At 40.3% G+C, this 16,019-nt stretch overlaps 1 protein-coding gene across 2 annotated transcripts; it reads right to left on the reverse strand.

Annotated features, from left to right (window-relative positions):
- Window positions 1–428: 428 nt before the first annotated feature.
- On the reverse strand, window positions 429–15,341 carry LOC308400262 (uncharacterized protein). 2 transcript variants are annotated; one of them, XM_080887849.1, is made up of 5 exons: window positions 15,169–15,341; window positions 3,226–3,294; window positions 3,046–3,127; window positions 1,515–1,590; window positions 429–1,008 (listed from the first exon to the last, which is right to left on the reverse strand). In XM_080887849.1, exons 1-5 carry the CDS (start codon window positions 15,211–15,213, stop codon window positions 972–974), a joined length of 309 nt encoding a protein of 102 aa, XP_080743975.1. In that variant the 5' UTR covers window positions 15,214–15,341; the 3' UTR covers window positions 429–971. The 2 variants fall into 2 exon arrangements, with proteins under 2 accessions (XP_080743975.1, XP_080743974.1); XM_080887848.1 differs by having other exon boundaries at window positions 429–1,010; window positions 1,511–1,590.
- Window positions 15,342–16,019: the final 678 nt, after the last annotated feature.

Consider the following 16,019-nt stretch of genomic DNA (forward strand, 5'->3'; position numbering starts at 1 on the left):
TCCTCCAAGATTTGGGGGGACACCAAGATGTTCTCAGACCAGCCAAGTGCTCTGGGGCTTCAACCAGGGAAGCATCCTTGTCAGATATCCTGAACACCTCAACTGGTTTGTTTCAGTGTGGAGGAGCAGCAGCTCTACTTTGAGGCTCAGCCACCCTTCTTCTGCAGGACCATTGGGGTCATGTGTTGGTCAGCAGTGAAGGATGGATGTCCTGGAGGTGTGTTTCCTGACTTTTGAGGCTAGCTACTCTGATATTTTTTTAAATGCTCAGCAGCCTGGCTTATTAATAAACTACCAAAATAATAACACTTAATATACCAGCTTTCATGTCATGAGCACAACCAGAAGGAGTGTTTTGCGACTTCCTGGTTGTCCAAACTTCTTTTTTTAATTAAAGCAGAATCAGTCCAAATCTAAAAGCAAAATCAAATGAATTTATTATTCAACCAAATTGCACAGACATTTTAAAAAAAATGATAATCTGGCCATGACAGACACACAGATAGAGACACATGGACAAGAGAAACTACGACTTTGGAATCTCATAGTAACTACCACTAATATATCCCCAGCACTGGGAGAAGAGCCGAGTTATTTTAACACTCCCATGCAACTACAGGTCAACACACAACTTCTAGCATCCTATACGTCTTAGAAAAACAGAAAAAAGGTAGTTGTAGTACGTGTGTGTGTGCGCTGTTGGAATGACAGGCTGGTTGTTGGTCGAGACCGAGTATGGATGGTTGATGTTGAACGTGGATCTAAAAGTCTTCAGAGCACCACTGTATACCCACTTTTGCAAAATGGCCAAACTCCTTACAATATTTACAAAAATATAAAATGTAAATAAAAATACAAACAAATTTTCTTTTTAAACACATTTTTGTTACGAAAGGAGGACTGAGGTGTAGAAGGTTTGCTGGCTGTCTTTCAACAGTGTCGTCCTCCGTGCAGAGTGGGCGCTGCAGACACTACTGATCTGTCTTCTGCTTCTTGCTTTCAACCTCATCCTGAAAACCGAGAAGATCGAGGTTAGAGGTGATGCTGCACAAAAATACAACACCGCTATTGATGTTTTGTTATCCCCCTTTTCACAAGTAAAAATGAATGTTTGCCAGCAGGTTAACAAAACATATTTCAAAGACGTGCTCTGAACTTTTCTATCCCTCACTAAAAAACGTTTCAGGTAAAGATAACATCCATCCAGATACGTGTTAAACAGGACATTGTTTTATGTTTTTATTATCATTATTATTATTATTATTATTATTATTTAAAGGAATCTTAGATAACTGTTGGATTATGCACTGTAAATCTGTAGGGTTTTTATAATTTGAAACTATACAGAAAACTGAGCTAAAGTTTCAAATATATGATATTTTGAGTATCAAATCTGGGTTCAGGATAAATAACACTGAAGCCCTTCAGTGTGACTGATCTGCTGTAACCCTAACTGTTCTTGCTGTTTTTAGCATAAAAAGCTGCTCCTGTAAGCTGGACACATCCTCACATCGTCATCGTCATCGTCATCAGCTGCTCTCTTCCCCCTCGGTCCATCAATGTCATCTTCTTCATCGTCCTCCTCGTCACCTGAATACAAAAAGATAAAGCTTGTTAGAATGAAACAGTAGAACAAATCGAGGCTTCAGTTCAGTATTTTTCACCCCACCTGGATCACACTGTGACTGCTGTGACTTCTAAACAGATGTCTTGTCAAACTTTATCAATAAATAATGCAGACAAATTTCTATCTACTTACATGAATAATTGGTCTTATGTGTAGTTATCCATCGTGTGTATGATTCATAATTTAGATATGTAGCAAACCCTTGGCCTTCTCTCAATAAGCTTCACGATGTAGTCACCTGAAATGGTTTTCACCTCACAGCTGTGCCTTGTCAGGGTTCATTTGTGGAATTTCTTGCCCCCTTAATGGGGTTGGGACCATCAGTTGTGTTGTGCAGAAGTTAGCTTGCTACACAGCTGAGAGCCCTATTTGACTACTTCATATTATGGCATGAACCAATCCGCTAAGTACAGAGAAACAACAGTCCATCGTTGCTTTAAGAAGTAAAGGTCAGTCAATCTGGAAAATTGCTAAAACTTTGATTCTGTCCCCAAGTGCAGCCGTAAAACTATCAAGCACTATGACTAAACTGGCTTACACGAGAACCTCCCCAGGAAAGGAAGACCAAGAGTCACCTCTGCTGCTGAGGGTATATATTTCTGAGTCACCAGCCTCAGAAATTGCAAGCACCTCAGATTAGAGCCCAGATAGAGAGACTGCAGGTATCAGGCCTTTATGGCCAAATAGCTGCTACAAAACCACCACTCAGGAAAAGCAACAAGCAGAAGAGATCTGTTTGGGCCAAAAACAAGAAGGAATGGCCATTACACCAGTGGAAATCTCTGCTTTGGTCTGATGAGTCCAAATTTGAGATCTTTGGTTCCAACCATCGTGTCTTTGTGTGACACAGAAAAGGTTGAATGTTGAATCCTCACCCTATCTCTAAGAGAGATAGGGTGAGGATTCATTTCCCCCATTTGGATCTGTGATCTCATTCTTTTGGTCACTACAGCTTGTGACTGTGGGTGAGGGTAGGGACGTGGTTGACCAGTAAATTACAGACCCAATATCTGATTTACAAACATGAGGACTGAAAATTTCCAGTTTATCAAACACCACTGAGCAGTCCTTACCTTTAAATCTAACCTTTCCTCTTTCATATCTTTCTCCATCTCGGAGTGAAGTTAGCTCTCTTTCTTTTCTCTCCCTGTGTAATACAGCAGCTGAACCTTTAGCTAGCAACACACTGTGAGACAAGCTGCACACAAGCATCTGTGTTTGCTGATGTTTGTTGAGCTCAAAAACATTCAAAAATGTTGGGAGGTGTTGCAAAAATCCAAACTCCTAAAATGACCCCAACACTAAAAACAACGCCACGTCTGCTTTTTCCTCTCACCTCTGCATTATATTGATTGACATGTTTTGTTGTTGTTCTGTTTCATCACCTCTTTGCTCAGCATGGCATAAAAAAAACCTACCTTCTCTATCCTCCTCCTCTTCGTCGCCCACATCCTCCTCATCCTCCTCTACCTCATTGTCTTCCTCACCATTTTCCTTTTCCTGACACGGTGAGACAGATTTATGTTGGTCACCAGTAACACACAAGGACTATCCACGTCCTAAAAGGTGCGAGAGGCGTTAACAGGAGCTGTTCTTACATTTTTGCCATTGGCAGCAGAGTCTTCTCCATTCTCTGTCTCTTCAGTCTGTTTCTTCTCCTTCAGCTCCTGAAACAAAACATATTCTCAGACATGCTGGCCCACTTTTATGAATGCAGGAAGAGCACATGATTAAATGAGATGACCTAATGACCAAGTGTGATCTCAGCATAACTCACTTTATGGTTTCAGAAAATTTTTTAGGAAAGATTATTTAGTTTAGAAAGAGAAAATTGAGCAAAAATGAGAAAAAGGTAAATATAAATTGCATTGACTTAAAGTTTAACTAAATACGACATCTGTCAAAAAACTAATGTAGTTTTGTTTTTTTGTTTTTTTGTTTGTTTCTTTTAATTGAACTTTTAATTGCAAAGCAGGAAAACAGCAGTCACCAGCATATACATACACAGGACAAAGATGCATCTACATGTATAGCAGGACGTGGGAGGCAGAAAGAAAAACCCAACAGCAATAGTAATAAACAATGAAAAAGGTTAACAATCGTCCCTTTGTTGCCAGGCTAAATCCCGTAAGCCCGATTTCAACCTCTGAGCAGAAGGAGTGTCCAGATAGGCCAAAAAAGGGTCCCGGTAGAAAAGGAAAGGTTTGTCCTTAAGTGCCGTAGAGAAGGCTTCCATTGGCACAATACTTATCACAGACTGTAGCCACTGGTTGACAGATGGAGCCTTATCAGAAATCCACAGTAAATGGTAAATGGCCTGTATTTATATAGCGCTTTACTAGTCCCTAAGGACCCCAAAGCGCTTTACATATCCAGTCATCCACCCATTCACACACACATTCACACACTGGTGATGGCAAGCTACATTGTAGCCACAGCCACCCTGGGGCGCACTGACAGAGGCGAGGCTGCCGAACACTGGCGCCACCGTGCCCTCTGACCACCACCACAGTACCATAATGCACTTTCGAGCGTAGTGTAGCAGTATGTGAAGGAGATCTTTGCTGCGAAAGCCGGCAGGTAGCTCATCATTTAGTCCTAACAAGCAAGTCCTTGGACCCAGATGCAGTCGGCAATTAAATATAACACATAGCTTATCTATGATCTCCAAAACTGTAGAATAACAGGGCAGCTCCACAGACAATGAAAAAAGGAACCAACAGCAGACTGACATTTGTTGCAGAGATTAGGCAAAGCTGGAAACATTATGTGTCTCTTCTCGGGTGTAATATAAAGCCTATTTATAAGTTTAAACTGCCTCTCCCAAATAGAATTAGATGCCAAGGCTTTGAAAGGACGACAACACAACTCATCCCAAGCCTCAGCATCTATAACGCCTACATCTGATTCCCATTGGCCCTTGATTTTGTTAGAGTTATCCATTCTAAGATCAGAGAGAATGTTATAAATCTTTTCAGTGATACATTTTAGTTGGGTAGTTTTTACCATGAGTGATTCTGTAGGAGAAAGACCAAACCCTCCATTAAAATCCTTCAATTTAGAAGTAATATAGTGCTTTACCTGAAAGTACTTCAAAAAATCCTTATTGGTCAGACCAAACTTGCTTTTCAGTTGATTAAAAGTAAGAAGAGAGTTCTCATGAACAAGATCACCCACTGTATTAATCCCTTTTTGAGACCAGTCCGCAAAACCAGCCCGAAGACCAGGTAAGAAGTCAGGGTTTTCATGAATAGGAGTAAGTAGGGAGAAACAATTAAAATATCCTTCCAGGCGCCTGACTTTGCGCCAAATAATGAGCATATTCTTTAGCACCATATTATCTTGTGTTAGAACTGTGGCTTTACCTGAGGAAATATATAGCAGGTTCCGCAACGGAATGCCCTTTAAAGAAGTGGACTCAGCGCTGAGGTAAATAGAATCCGGATCGTCCATAAACCATTCTGTAAGAAATTTAAACTGTGCAGCCAAGAGGTATTGTGGGAAGGAGGGAGCGGCAAGACCGCCTTTCTGAACAGGCAAACACAGAAAACTGTATCTCAGCCTAGGTCTTTTCTTACGCCATATAAAAGAAATAATTGAACCATTTAATTTTGACAAAACCTTTTTGGACAGAGCAAGCGGTAACATCTGGAATAAATACAAGAGGCGAGGGAGGATATTCATCTTGACCAGGTGAATACGACCTAAGAGAGACAGAGGGAGGCTGCACCACCTACCCAAATCGCGATTGATGGTCTAAATCAAAGGGGTGTAGTTCAGACTATACATTTCTTTTAGATTCGGTGAAATCTTTACCCCTAAATAAGTGAAACCGGAGTAATGTAGTTTTTTAAAGAAAACATTTTCTTAAATGCAAAAATAGATAAATGATCTAAAGTACTGTAATGTCAAATGATATAAGGTATACATGCAACATAATACATAAAATAAAACTGTCTGTTAGGCTTTCTTACGTTAACAGTGGGAAAAGGTTCTGACAGTGTTGTATCTGCTGGATGACATAGATTAGGTATGTGTTCATGAGTATGTGACTGTGCAGGTGTGTGTCTGCATGTTTACATGTGCAAAATGATTGAGTGAGTTTGTTTTTAAGCCTTTAAAGGAGCATGTGGTAGCAGCGGTGAAGAAAAGTGAGCATATGCACATTCTGAAGATTTTGTCCTGCTGAACACAACATTATGATGCTGCACATGTTAATAATTAATGTCAGTAATCATTTGGTGCAACGTAACAGCCCCAGGCCAGTGGCTCATGATCCACAACATTTTTATTAGTCTGTGGGGGAAAAAAGCTTTTCATTTTATATTTTTAAATATTAAAACAATTTCATTAACACAATATTTTATAATATTTCACTTTAAATCTGAAAAATAATGTTACAAAAGCTTCAAATAAATACTGTCTAGTACACCTCATGGCCCCCTTTAGACTCAGGTGTTGCAGGTCACCTGCAGCAGCCTAATCTAAACGTGGTATCAGACTAAGTGAACAGTTCATCTGCATATTTTAATGTAGCCGTACGTCTGTAGCTTAACTGTAGATTTGTTGCTGTGTAGAACAAAGAGCCGTGGATGGAGCAGCTACAGGGTTTGCTTTTCTTTACATTGGAGTTTGTTGATCAGGTTCTTTGATGACGGGCTCCTGCCAGCTTTACCCACTGAAGGTTTTAATGGTCATTACAGCTAGAAAAAAGTTTTCACTCCAGCTGAGCTCAATGTGTCGTCTCCTCTTTGCACTTTGTAGTGCACAGTGTAGACAGACGTCAAGCCAACGTTAACATGTGACATTATCATCACTGCTTCTGTTGTGTTACCAGGCTTTCTGTTGAAACACTGGGCTCTGCGTGGGCTTTATGTTGTCGTACTTTTTACTCACATGCATGCTTCTAAATACGTTTCTATTGCAGGTCTATTTTTTGTTACAAATGTGGGCGAGCGTTACAGTACGGAGGAGTATTTTTGTTTTCTTTTGTTTCTTTTAAACAAAATGTGCAGATTACAGTTGTTTACAGGCTAGCTTCCACAGCTCCTATACCCTCTACAAAATGTCTTGTGTGGTTGAGTTAGTGAAACAAATTGATCGACCATCTTGTGACACAACCTACATCCTCTGTATTGCACATGGTGTAACCATCGATATCCTTGCACCTGTCCACTGCAGCCACTTCATTTTTTACAAATCTGTCCAACTCTTCCCTGACCAGATGCAGCTTTCTGCACCATCTTTTCAACATTGGAGTGGATAGACTGTAAAATCTAATTAGTTCACAAAACTTAAAAAAATTTAATCAAATATGCAAACTTATTGCCTAAAAAAAAAAAAAAAAAAAAAAAAAAAAATAACGAAAAGAAAAACATACAAAAAGCTTATTTAAAATAACCAAGTTAGGGCAACTTATTAATTATGAGTACATTGGTCATAATTAGTTCTTACAGAGTTTTAAAAAAAAAATATGCAAGCTCGTTGCCTCAAAAAAGAAATAAGCGTACTTAAGATCACCAACTTAGGACAGCTTCTTCATTGTGAGTACACAGCACTAAGAATATCTTGGATTTTCTGAACAATAGTAAATGTTTGGTCAATGACAAACATTTCAAGATCAATTATATTAAAAAAAAAAAAAACTTCTGAAAAAAAAAAATTGTGGTAAGTTACTATTTTTAATTTGTCTACATACAAACTGAATGCAACTAAAATCACATTGCTTTTTATATTCCTTGAGTTTAAGAGATTTCTAGTTCAACAACACTCAGATATAAACACTGTAAGTATAATTAAAAACACTTCTCGTAATGTAGTTAAAATCAGCCCAACTTTTATTTTCAAACGCAAAAAAGTATATCAGCCAACATACTGGACACTGTTCTGCTGAACAACAAACAAGTATACTGCCGCTATAGTAGCCTGTGTTATTGAATTTTATTTTAAATATTACCAAATGTAAATTTCATATTTATTTGTTACACAATTTAAAGCTTTAATAACCGTATAATGAAACAAAGTCCTAGTTTCAATTTCTGTCTATCAAATGTTCAGTGTAGTCTGTAGCTCTAACACCACATTTGTTGTGCATTTAAACACACAAGCTTGTAATACTTTAAGGATGTGAAGGTCCTGGCATTACTTTCAAAATGACTGTCATAGATTTAGGTGATTCAAATATAAGTGCCTGAAGAAAGTCTTTAACATTGTCCCAACATCCCCGTACAGTGGCAGTGGATGTGGGTTGGAGATCCAATGACCTTGAAGATGCAGGTGACCATCTTCACTGACCACACCATCTGTGACGGAGGACTCATCTCTCCTTGCGTTCTGCAAGGAAACAATCATATTCTTTAGAATTCATTCATTCTCTTCCGCTTATCCTTTTCAGGTTGGCGGCGGGAGGCTGGAGATAATCCCAGCTACCATAGAGAGGCAGGGTACACCCTGGACATGTCGCCAGTCTGTCACAACACATGAGACAGGCAACCATTTACACTCTGATTCACACCCACTTGCACTTTCGAATAACCAATTGACCTAACCACATGTCTTTGGTCGTGGGATAGTCCGGAGTACCTGAAGAGAACCCACGCCAACACGACCATGCAAACTCCACACAGAAAGGCCCTGGCCAGGTGGCGGAATCGAACTAATCACCGCGCTGCCCATTCTTTAGAACACCAAGTTATATTTGCTCTTAAAACATTTTTTCTGCATTTTAGACAATCAAGTTACATTATTACACTGTTTTCAAAAAATGCCGTCAATTTGATAATACCAATTATGCCATCCATCCATTTTCTTCCACTTATCCACAGCTGGGTCGCGGGGGCAGGGGTCTAAGCAGAGAACCCCCAGACCGCATGTCCTGGGTCTGCTCTGGGGCCTCCTCCCGGTGGGACACGCCCAAACCACCTCGACTGGCTCCTTTCGATGTGGAGGAGTAGCAGCTCTACTCTGAGGATTGCAGCTGTGGCCCCAATCCATCTGCCAATCTTTTGTTCTTCTCTCTGCTCATTTGTGAACAAGACCCCAAGATACCTAAACGCTTCCATTTGGGGCAGCAACTCGTCCTTTAGCCAGAGTGGACGCTCCACCCTTTTCCAGCTGAGGACCATGGCCACAGATCTGGAGGTGCTGATTCTCATTCCCGCCACTTCACACTCAGCTGTGAACTGCTCCATTGCGAGGCGGAGGCCACCACCTGGCTAACCAAGGCTGGTAGGACTCTTCCTTCAGCTTGATGCCTCCCTTCTGAGATTACCACCACGACAGGCACCAACCACCTACCGGCCGCAGCTCCTTGCTGCAGCAGCATCAGCTATGGAGGTGCAGAACATTGTCCATTTTGACTCAATGTCCCCACCCTCCCTTGGAAACTGTTGAACTGGGATATTAAGATCTCCTGAACTGGGGCTTCTGGCAGGCATCCCATGTGCAGCCTATATGCTTGGGTGTGACAGGTCTGTCCAGCATCCTCCCCCACCACCTGATCCAACTCAGTTGAGTTGATAGCTCAAACGTTCAGACTTTGCTATATACTGTACAGACATTGTGGTACCTCTAAACTAAGTTTGTGAAATATAATCTTTCAAGAAATGCAGCCCAAACTGTTGTTTGTATTTACTTACACAACATGTCTAATGAAATGTACACAAAGTCCTGCTTTAATGCGTCCGAGGACAACAGCATAATGCAGTCATATCTGAGGACTAATAACAGAAAGCACGAAAAGCTTGGTAAAGAAACAATTTCCCAAAGCCAAAGAATAAATTAGAGGAGTAAAACAGGTTGGTCTAAAGTATGATTAAACATTTAGCATGATTGATATAGATGACACTGAATATTACTAATCTACTGGAAAACAAAAAATACTTACCACTCAACTGATGTCTGTCCAACAGCTCCTTTTCTAGACTTGCAAGAGTTCAGTGTAATGTGGGCAATCATTAAACTCTTTCAGTCTAACGACAATTCTGCAAACTCTCTGAGAAATCTCTGACAAAGTAAAAAGAAAAAAGAAAGAAAGAAAACAAGAATAAAAACCAGCAAATTATTCAGAAGCAGATTAGATGCCTAATGGCTGTGCAACCATAGATAACTTACAACATAAAGTTCTGTTGTTTACAACATAGAACTTAATGTTGTTAAAGTTGTTACTTGTTACAGTTTCTTGTTACAGTTTCTAATAAGCAAGATGACCAGATAAAACTTGTGGCTGTGTTTATATCTAACACAGGCTACCCCAAAATGTTCTGGATGTCTTAAATTTGACTTTCACAACAAAACTTGTATACGAATACAGTTTTTAGTAAAAAGTAATGGTATTAAGACTACTTTTTTAAAAATGTAACTAAGCAGAAATGTTGCTAGTTAAATAGAATAGAATACAACTTTTTTGTCATTGCACATGCACAGGGCAACGAAATGCAGTTTGCATCCATCCAGAAGTGCTTTAGTGATATAGATATATTACAATATATATTAGCAATAGTATAGATATGTAAGTATACTACAGAAATGGGTCTATTATGGTATGTTATAATGTACACGGTATGAAGTATGTTGTGAATATTCTATAACTAAGTATGTAAAGGCTGTAGTGAGTACAAGCTATGTACAGGCTATGAACAGGATATAAATATGAAAAACTATACAGAATATGAAATAAATAACTTTACAGAAATCTGAGATATACAGCTATACAGAAATGGGAACTGTAAAAGCAGTAATGTAAAAGCAGTTTGTTTATGTTGATAAAGAATGGCTAGATTTGACATTCACAGATGCCGCAGATGTAGCCATAAAGCATTAAAACAAATGCAGGAGTTTGAATACATGCTTGTAAATTATTGTGCTTTTGCCACCTAACAGTTTGTGTGAGGTGAAAACATGACAACGCTGCTAAGAGGCAAGGCAAGGCAAGGCAAGGCAAGGCAAGTTTATTTGTATAGCACAATTCAACAACAAGGTGATTCAAAGTGCTTTACAGAGACATTAGAAACAAGAACAAATAAAAAGCATGATTTAAAATTGAATAAAACAAGCAAATAAACTAACTAACTAATTAACAAACAAAACAACAACAGTATATAAAATCAAAACAGATAAAATCAGAACAGTAGATAAAATCAGTAGTTAAATGTAAGTTTTGAAATTTAAGCTTAAAGTGTGGATTTGGTGCTTTATTCAAATGCAGCTGAGAACAGGTGAGTCTTCAACCTGGATTTAAATAAACTGAGTGTTTCAGCTGATCTGAGGCTTTCTGGGAGTTTGTTCCAGATATAAGGAGCATAAAAGCTGAATGCAGCTTCTCCGTGTCTGGTTCTGACTCTGGGAACTGATAAAAGACCGGATCCAGATGACCTGAGGGATCTGGAAGGTTCATACTGGGTCAGGAGGTCATTGATGTATTTTGGTCCTAAACCATTCAGAGCTTTATAGACCAGCATCAGAACTTTAAAGTCTATCCTCTGACGGACAGGCAGCCAGTGTAAAGACCTCAGAGCTGGACTGATGTGGTCCACTTTTTTGGTCTTAGTGAGGACTCGAGCAGCAGAGTTCTGAATGAGCTGTAGTTGTCTGACTGATTTTTTAGGTAGACCTGTAAAGATGCTGTTACAGTAATCAAGCCTACTAAAGATGAATGCATGGACTAGTTTTTCCAGGTCCTGTTGAGACATCAGATCTTTTATCCTTGATATATTCTTGAGGTGATAGTAAGCTGACTTTGTTATTGTCTTAATGTGTTTTTCTAAGTTTAGGTCTGCATCCATCACTACACCCAAATTTCTCGCCTGGTTTGTGGTTTTTAGATGTATAGATTGAAGTTCTCTGGTGACCTGTAATCGTTTTTCTTTGGCGCCAAAGACTATTACCTCAGTTTTGTTTTTGTTTAGCTGGAGAAAATTGTGGCACAACCAGTCATTGATTTCCTCAATGCATTTACCAAGAGCCTGTACAGGGCCTCGGTCTCCTGGTGACATTGTGATATATATTTGTGTGTCATCTGCATAGCTGTGATAGTTTATTTTGTTGTTGTTTATAATCTGTGCCAGTGGGAGCATGTAGATGTTAAACAGAAGGGGTCCCAAGATGGAACCTTGGGGAACTCCACATGTGATACTTGTCTGCTCAGATGTGAAGTTACCTATTGATACAAAGTATTTCCTGTTTTCTACGTATGTTTTGAACCAGTTTAGTACAGTTCCTGAAAGACCTGTCCAGTTCTCCAGTCGTTTGAGTAATATGTTGTGGTCAACTGTATCAAATGCTGCACTGAGATCCAGTAAAACTAGGACTGACATTTTTCCACTGTCTGTATTCAGACATATGTCATTAAACACTTTGGTCAGAGCGGTTTCAGTGCTGTGGTTCTGTCTAAAACCTGACTGGAAGGCATCGTAGCAATTATTCTGTTTTAAGAAGTAACTGAGCTGTTGGGAAACTGCTTTTTCAATGATCTTACTTAAAAACGGGAGATTTGAGATCGGCCTGTAGTTGTTCATTTGTGTCTTGTCAAGAGCTGCGAAAACGTCTCGTCTCTTATCTAATGATTTATAAGCTCACCTTTCCCATTTCGAATCAACAACAGTTAGTTTCACTGAGAGAAATGTAAACGAAAAAGTTAAAGCTGCAGGGTTTATGTTTTTTTAACCAACAGAAGCCGAGAGGCGGCAGCATGCTACAAGGCTAGGCTAACACTGGCTAGCAAGTTTATAAACCTGACACTGCAAGAAGGCAGAAAAAGTAAATTATTTACTCACCAAATCAGCGCACCTCCTATAAGAATCACAGTAATGCCAACAATAACCACTTAAGCTGAAGCTTCTCCAGCTGCATCCAGGTTTGCTCATCATAGTCCAGAAACAAAAAACATACATGCCATGAAAGTGGAGGAGGAAAGCAGCCACATGGCATTTTTAAACCACATCATCTTATCCTTCCACTGAAGGAAGACTGCCTTTTGCAATTTCTCTGCAAAGTCATGCCATGATGAATTAAAACAAAATAAAATGACCATTTCACATGGTTTTAACTGGTTTAGTAGGCATTTGTATGACCTAAGATGCATGTTCTCAATATAGTTCTTTGTTTTTGTGTAGAAACAAAAAAAACAAACAACAAAAAAAATACTAGGAATAAAAAAGCAATGAGAAAAAGCAAATCAAAAATTTATTAATTTTTTTTTTTTTTTTTTAGCTGTACAGCTGGGTGACTTTATATAAAATTCCAATAGTGATACAAACTGTCAGATAATGAAGTATCTGAAGTACAATTTCATTAAGTCACCTACACAGAGGGTATGGCAGCCATGGCAGTTTGCCTTGAAAACAACAACCATGATCTCCACATTTCAGCTTTCCTCAAAATAATAAGGAAACACCACAGAGAAAGCCTCTCATCACCACAAACCAAAAGATTAGACAAAAGACTAATTACCGCATCATCATTATTTATCTATGCCTAAAACAAATAGAAAACAAATACTCAAAGTGAATATTTTTGTCAGTATGAGCGCAAAACCTCTCGGGTTTTTCCCTCCTGTCCTCACCTCTGTGGAAATGGGATGCCAGTTATCGTTTACAAACACAGTGCTTCGACGCTTTAAGTTGCAGTTGGCTGGAAAAACAAAAGTTATTTTTAACAAAGTAGTTTTCGGTGCCTTTCATGAACGCTCACTCTGCTTTCCAGTAGCACGCTCTAAACAGAGCATATTTACATGAATGCAGCATTTCACAGGATTCCTTCTAAACATGGCTGAACAGGACTACAAATCTATTCTTCACTCGTGAAATTGGGGTACATGATGCTCTGTGCTGAGTTTGCATAATAAAACGCGCGTTTGCACCCTGCCACTCCAGGTCTTTGGAGTGGTTTTCCAGTGTCTGTGTGCTAGTTTAAGTGCTTGATGAGTTGTTGGACTGCCTCTGTGTGGTTAAGAGACTGAAATAATCTCCATGTCTCTCATCTTATCTGATTGCCATAAATAGTTCTTAAAACACTGAGCCTTTGCCTTGGGTTTGATAACTAAAGGCTCCACATTAAAACGAGTGGATTAGACTGAAATTTCTACTTACTCTGAATTATTCTTAGACACTACACTAGGTTATCCAACTAATTAGGCTGCTTTTGAAGGTGTAATGATTATTCAATTGACCTGAGGTCTGCTGATGTAAGAAGGGCTGATTACATTTGCAAAGAGCATATTATGAACAGCACATTATGATTGGGAGCTGAGCCCCCCTAAGAGTTTGAACCTAGAATGGCACCTGGTTAGACGAAAGGAAGGCTTCCACCCCTCGTGGAGCGCGCGAGTCGGCTTGCAGACAGACATGCACAGCTTCACGGGCACGGCTCGCGCGCCAGCTGTTTGAATTAGCGTGTACCTGTAGAACACCCTGCGCCGCGTCGCTCGCTGTCAGCCTTTGTTTGAAATGGAGCTGCTGGGAAACAAACTGAGCAGAAACCACCAGCGTCCCCTCGGCATCACTCAGTACTACAGTACCAGCGGGTACACGAGGCGCGAGGAAACTGAGACATTAAAGAAAACTCGGTTAAAGAAGAAGAGAGGCCCGAGGGTCGGGCACAGCAGCCTGCCTCCACCGTGACGACACGCTCCCAGCTCCGCTGAGGGCCACAGTAGCAGTGAGGTGGAGCTCCACATGCATAAACTCAGATTATTGCTCGATCGCGTCACTGGAGTTACAGACAACACAGAGCTGGACAGTTAGAAACATGCGTGTCCACGCCGTTTCACCGCAGCGGAACTACCATTTGCTTTTGTGAATGATTACACGAATACGTATCAGAAGCACTAACAATGAAGCCGATATTTACTATGTTAAACCAAAACCAGAACAGTAGTTTAACAAGACTAGATGTGGCTCTGTGATAGTCCCGCGGTCGTGAATGGAAACACTCGGTGCCGGGCGGGAGATAACCCACTCTGCTATCCTACCTCCATCCCTGAAGGTCTTTATTTGCTTTCGGTCACTGCTTCGACTTCTAAACGTTCCCCAAACAGTAAAAGTAATAGTTCTGCGCGCCTCAGCCGGTTCAGTTCCCTCAACTATCCGAGAGTTTGGCGACAGATCGGGACAGCCCTCACAGAACACACACCTGCATTGACGAGTACAGCGGCCGTATATGTAGTTTGTGAAATGACAGACAGGCATCCTACAATCTCTGCATGTCTGACTCTAAATGAAACTGGGAGGCGGTATTAAGCTGCCCACCGAGGAAGCTTAGAAATGTTCCCTGTGCCAAAACTAGTACCTTAATAAGCCCGTCTTTATTCCTCATCCATTAGCTCCGATCCTTCAGTACATATGTCAATGGATGACAAATGTGTAGATTTATATTAGAATTTCGTGCATACAAGCAGGTCATAATGAATATCATCTAGAAAACTGGTAGTCTTCTTTTTCATACGCACTGTGCTTAAAATAGAAAAATTAGTAACATGTTACAGTTATAAATGGAAGCAAGAGTTAGAAAAAGCATCGTGCCCTGTCTCCTTCTATTGTCCTTACCTTGGTGCTCAGTTCTCCGCTGCTTTCCACCTGGCTGTCTGCCATATTAGATATATAAAAGGAAATTATTAATATCCAGTCAGAATATAGCAAAAAATAAAAATGAACGTATTGTAATTATTCCAGCTGCTGTGTTAAGATAATCGTTGCGCTGTCAGCTGCTTGTCCGCCAGCTGGAGCTCCCTTCTTTATAGAGCAGTGGGCGGAGAAGGGTGTCCAGAAGCGAACTGTGATTGGTGGTTTGGCTTTGACAATGTCCAGCCTACTATTGGCGAGGGGAAAACAATACCCAGCCCTCCTTGTGAGTGTGTGTGTGGGTCCTGACATTGATACACTATAAATCTCACACATGCTGTGTTGCACACACACACAGTGCATGTTTAACTTGAACAATTTCACAAGCTAGAGCCTGCACTTTATACTTCATACTACAATATCGTGGCTCAAGAGTTGGGAGTTCGCCTTGTAATCGGAAGGTTGCCGGTTCGAGCCCCGGCTTGGCAGTCTCGGTCATTGTGTCCTTGGGCAAGACACTTCACCCGTTGCCTACTGGTGGCGGTCAGAGGGCCCGGTAGCGCCGGCAGCCATTGAGTCCCTGAGGACATGTCAGTGGAGTGCAAATGTGTAGATTTATATAATTATATTAGAATTTCGACGCTTTACTATACAGACCATTTTACTGTCATACATCTGCTGTTCAGTTGTGTAAGAAGCATCGCCTAATTACGCGTATTGAAAGGAGCGGTGCTGAGGTAAAATACCCCAACAGCATAATGGGCAGGCACCTAGATTTTACTTCAGTAAAAGTACTAAAGTATTTCCAGTGTCATTTAAAAAGCTGTCATCATGCT

Source organism: Rhamphochromis sp. 'chilingali' (genome assembly GCF_963969265.1).
Source record: "Rhamphochromis sp. 'chilingali' genome assembly, chromosome: 7".
In the NCBI taxonomy this organism is placed as follows: domain Eukaryota; kingdom Metazoa; phylum Chordata; class Actinopteri; order Cichliformes; family Cichlidae; genus Rhamphochromis; species Rhamphochromis sp. 'chilingali'.

What these genes read in the sequence shown, in the direction of transcription:
- LOC308400262 (XM_080887848.1), bottom strand. Translation starts at nt 15,213, where the DNA reads ATGGCAGACAGCCAGGTGGAAAGCAGCGGAGAACTGAGCACCAAG. An exon ending in CTGCTGCCAATGGCAAAAAT is followed by an intron (nt 3,128 to 3,225) that starts GTAAGAACAGCT and finishes TCACCGTGTCAG; the next exon opens with GAAAAGGAAAATGGTGAGGA. An exon ending in ATGACGATGACGATGACGAT is followed by an intron (nt 1,011 to 1,510) that starts GTGAGGATGTGT and finishes CTCGGTTTTCAG; the next exon opens with GATGAGGTTGAAAGCAAGAA.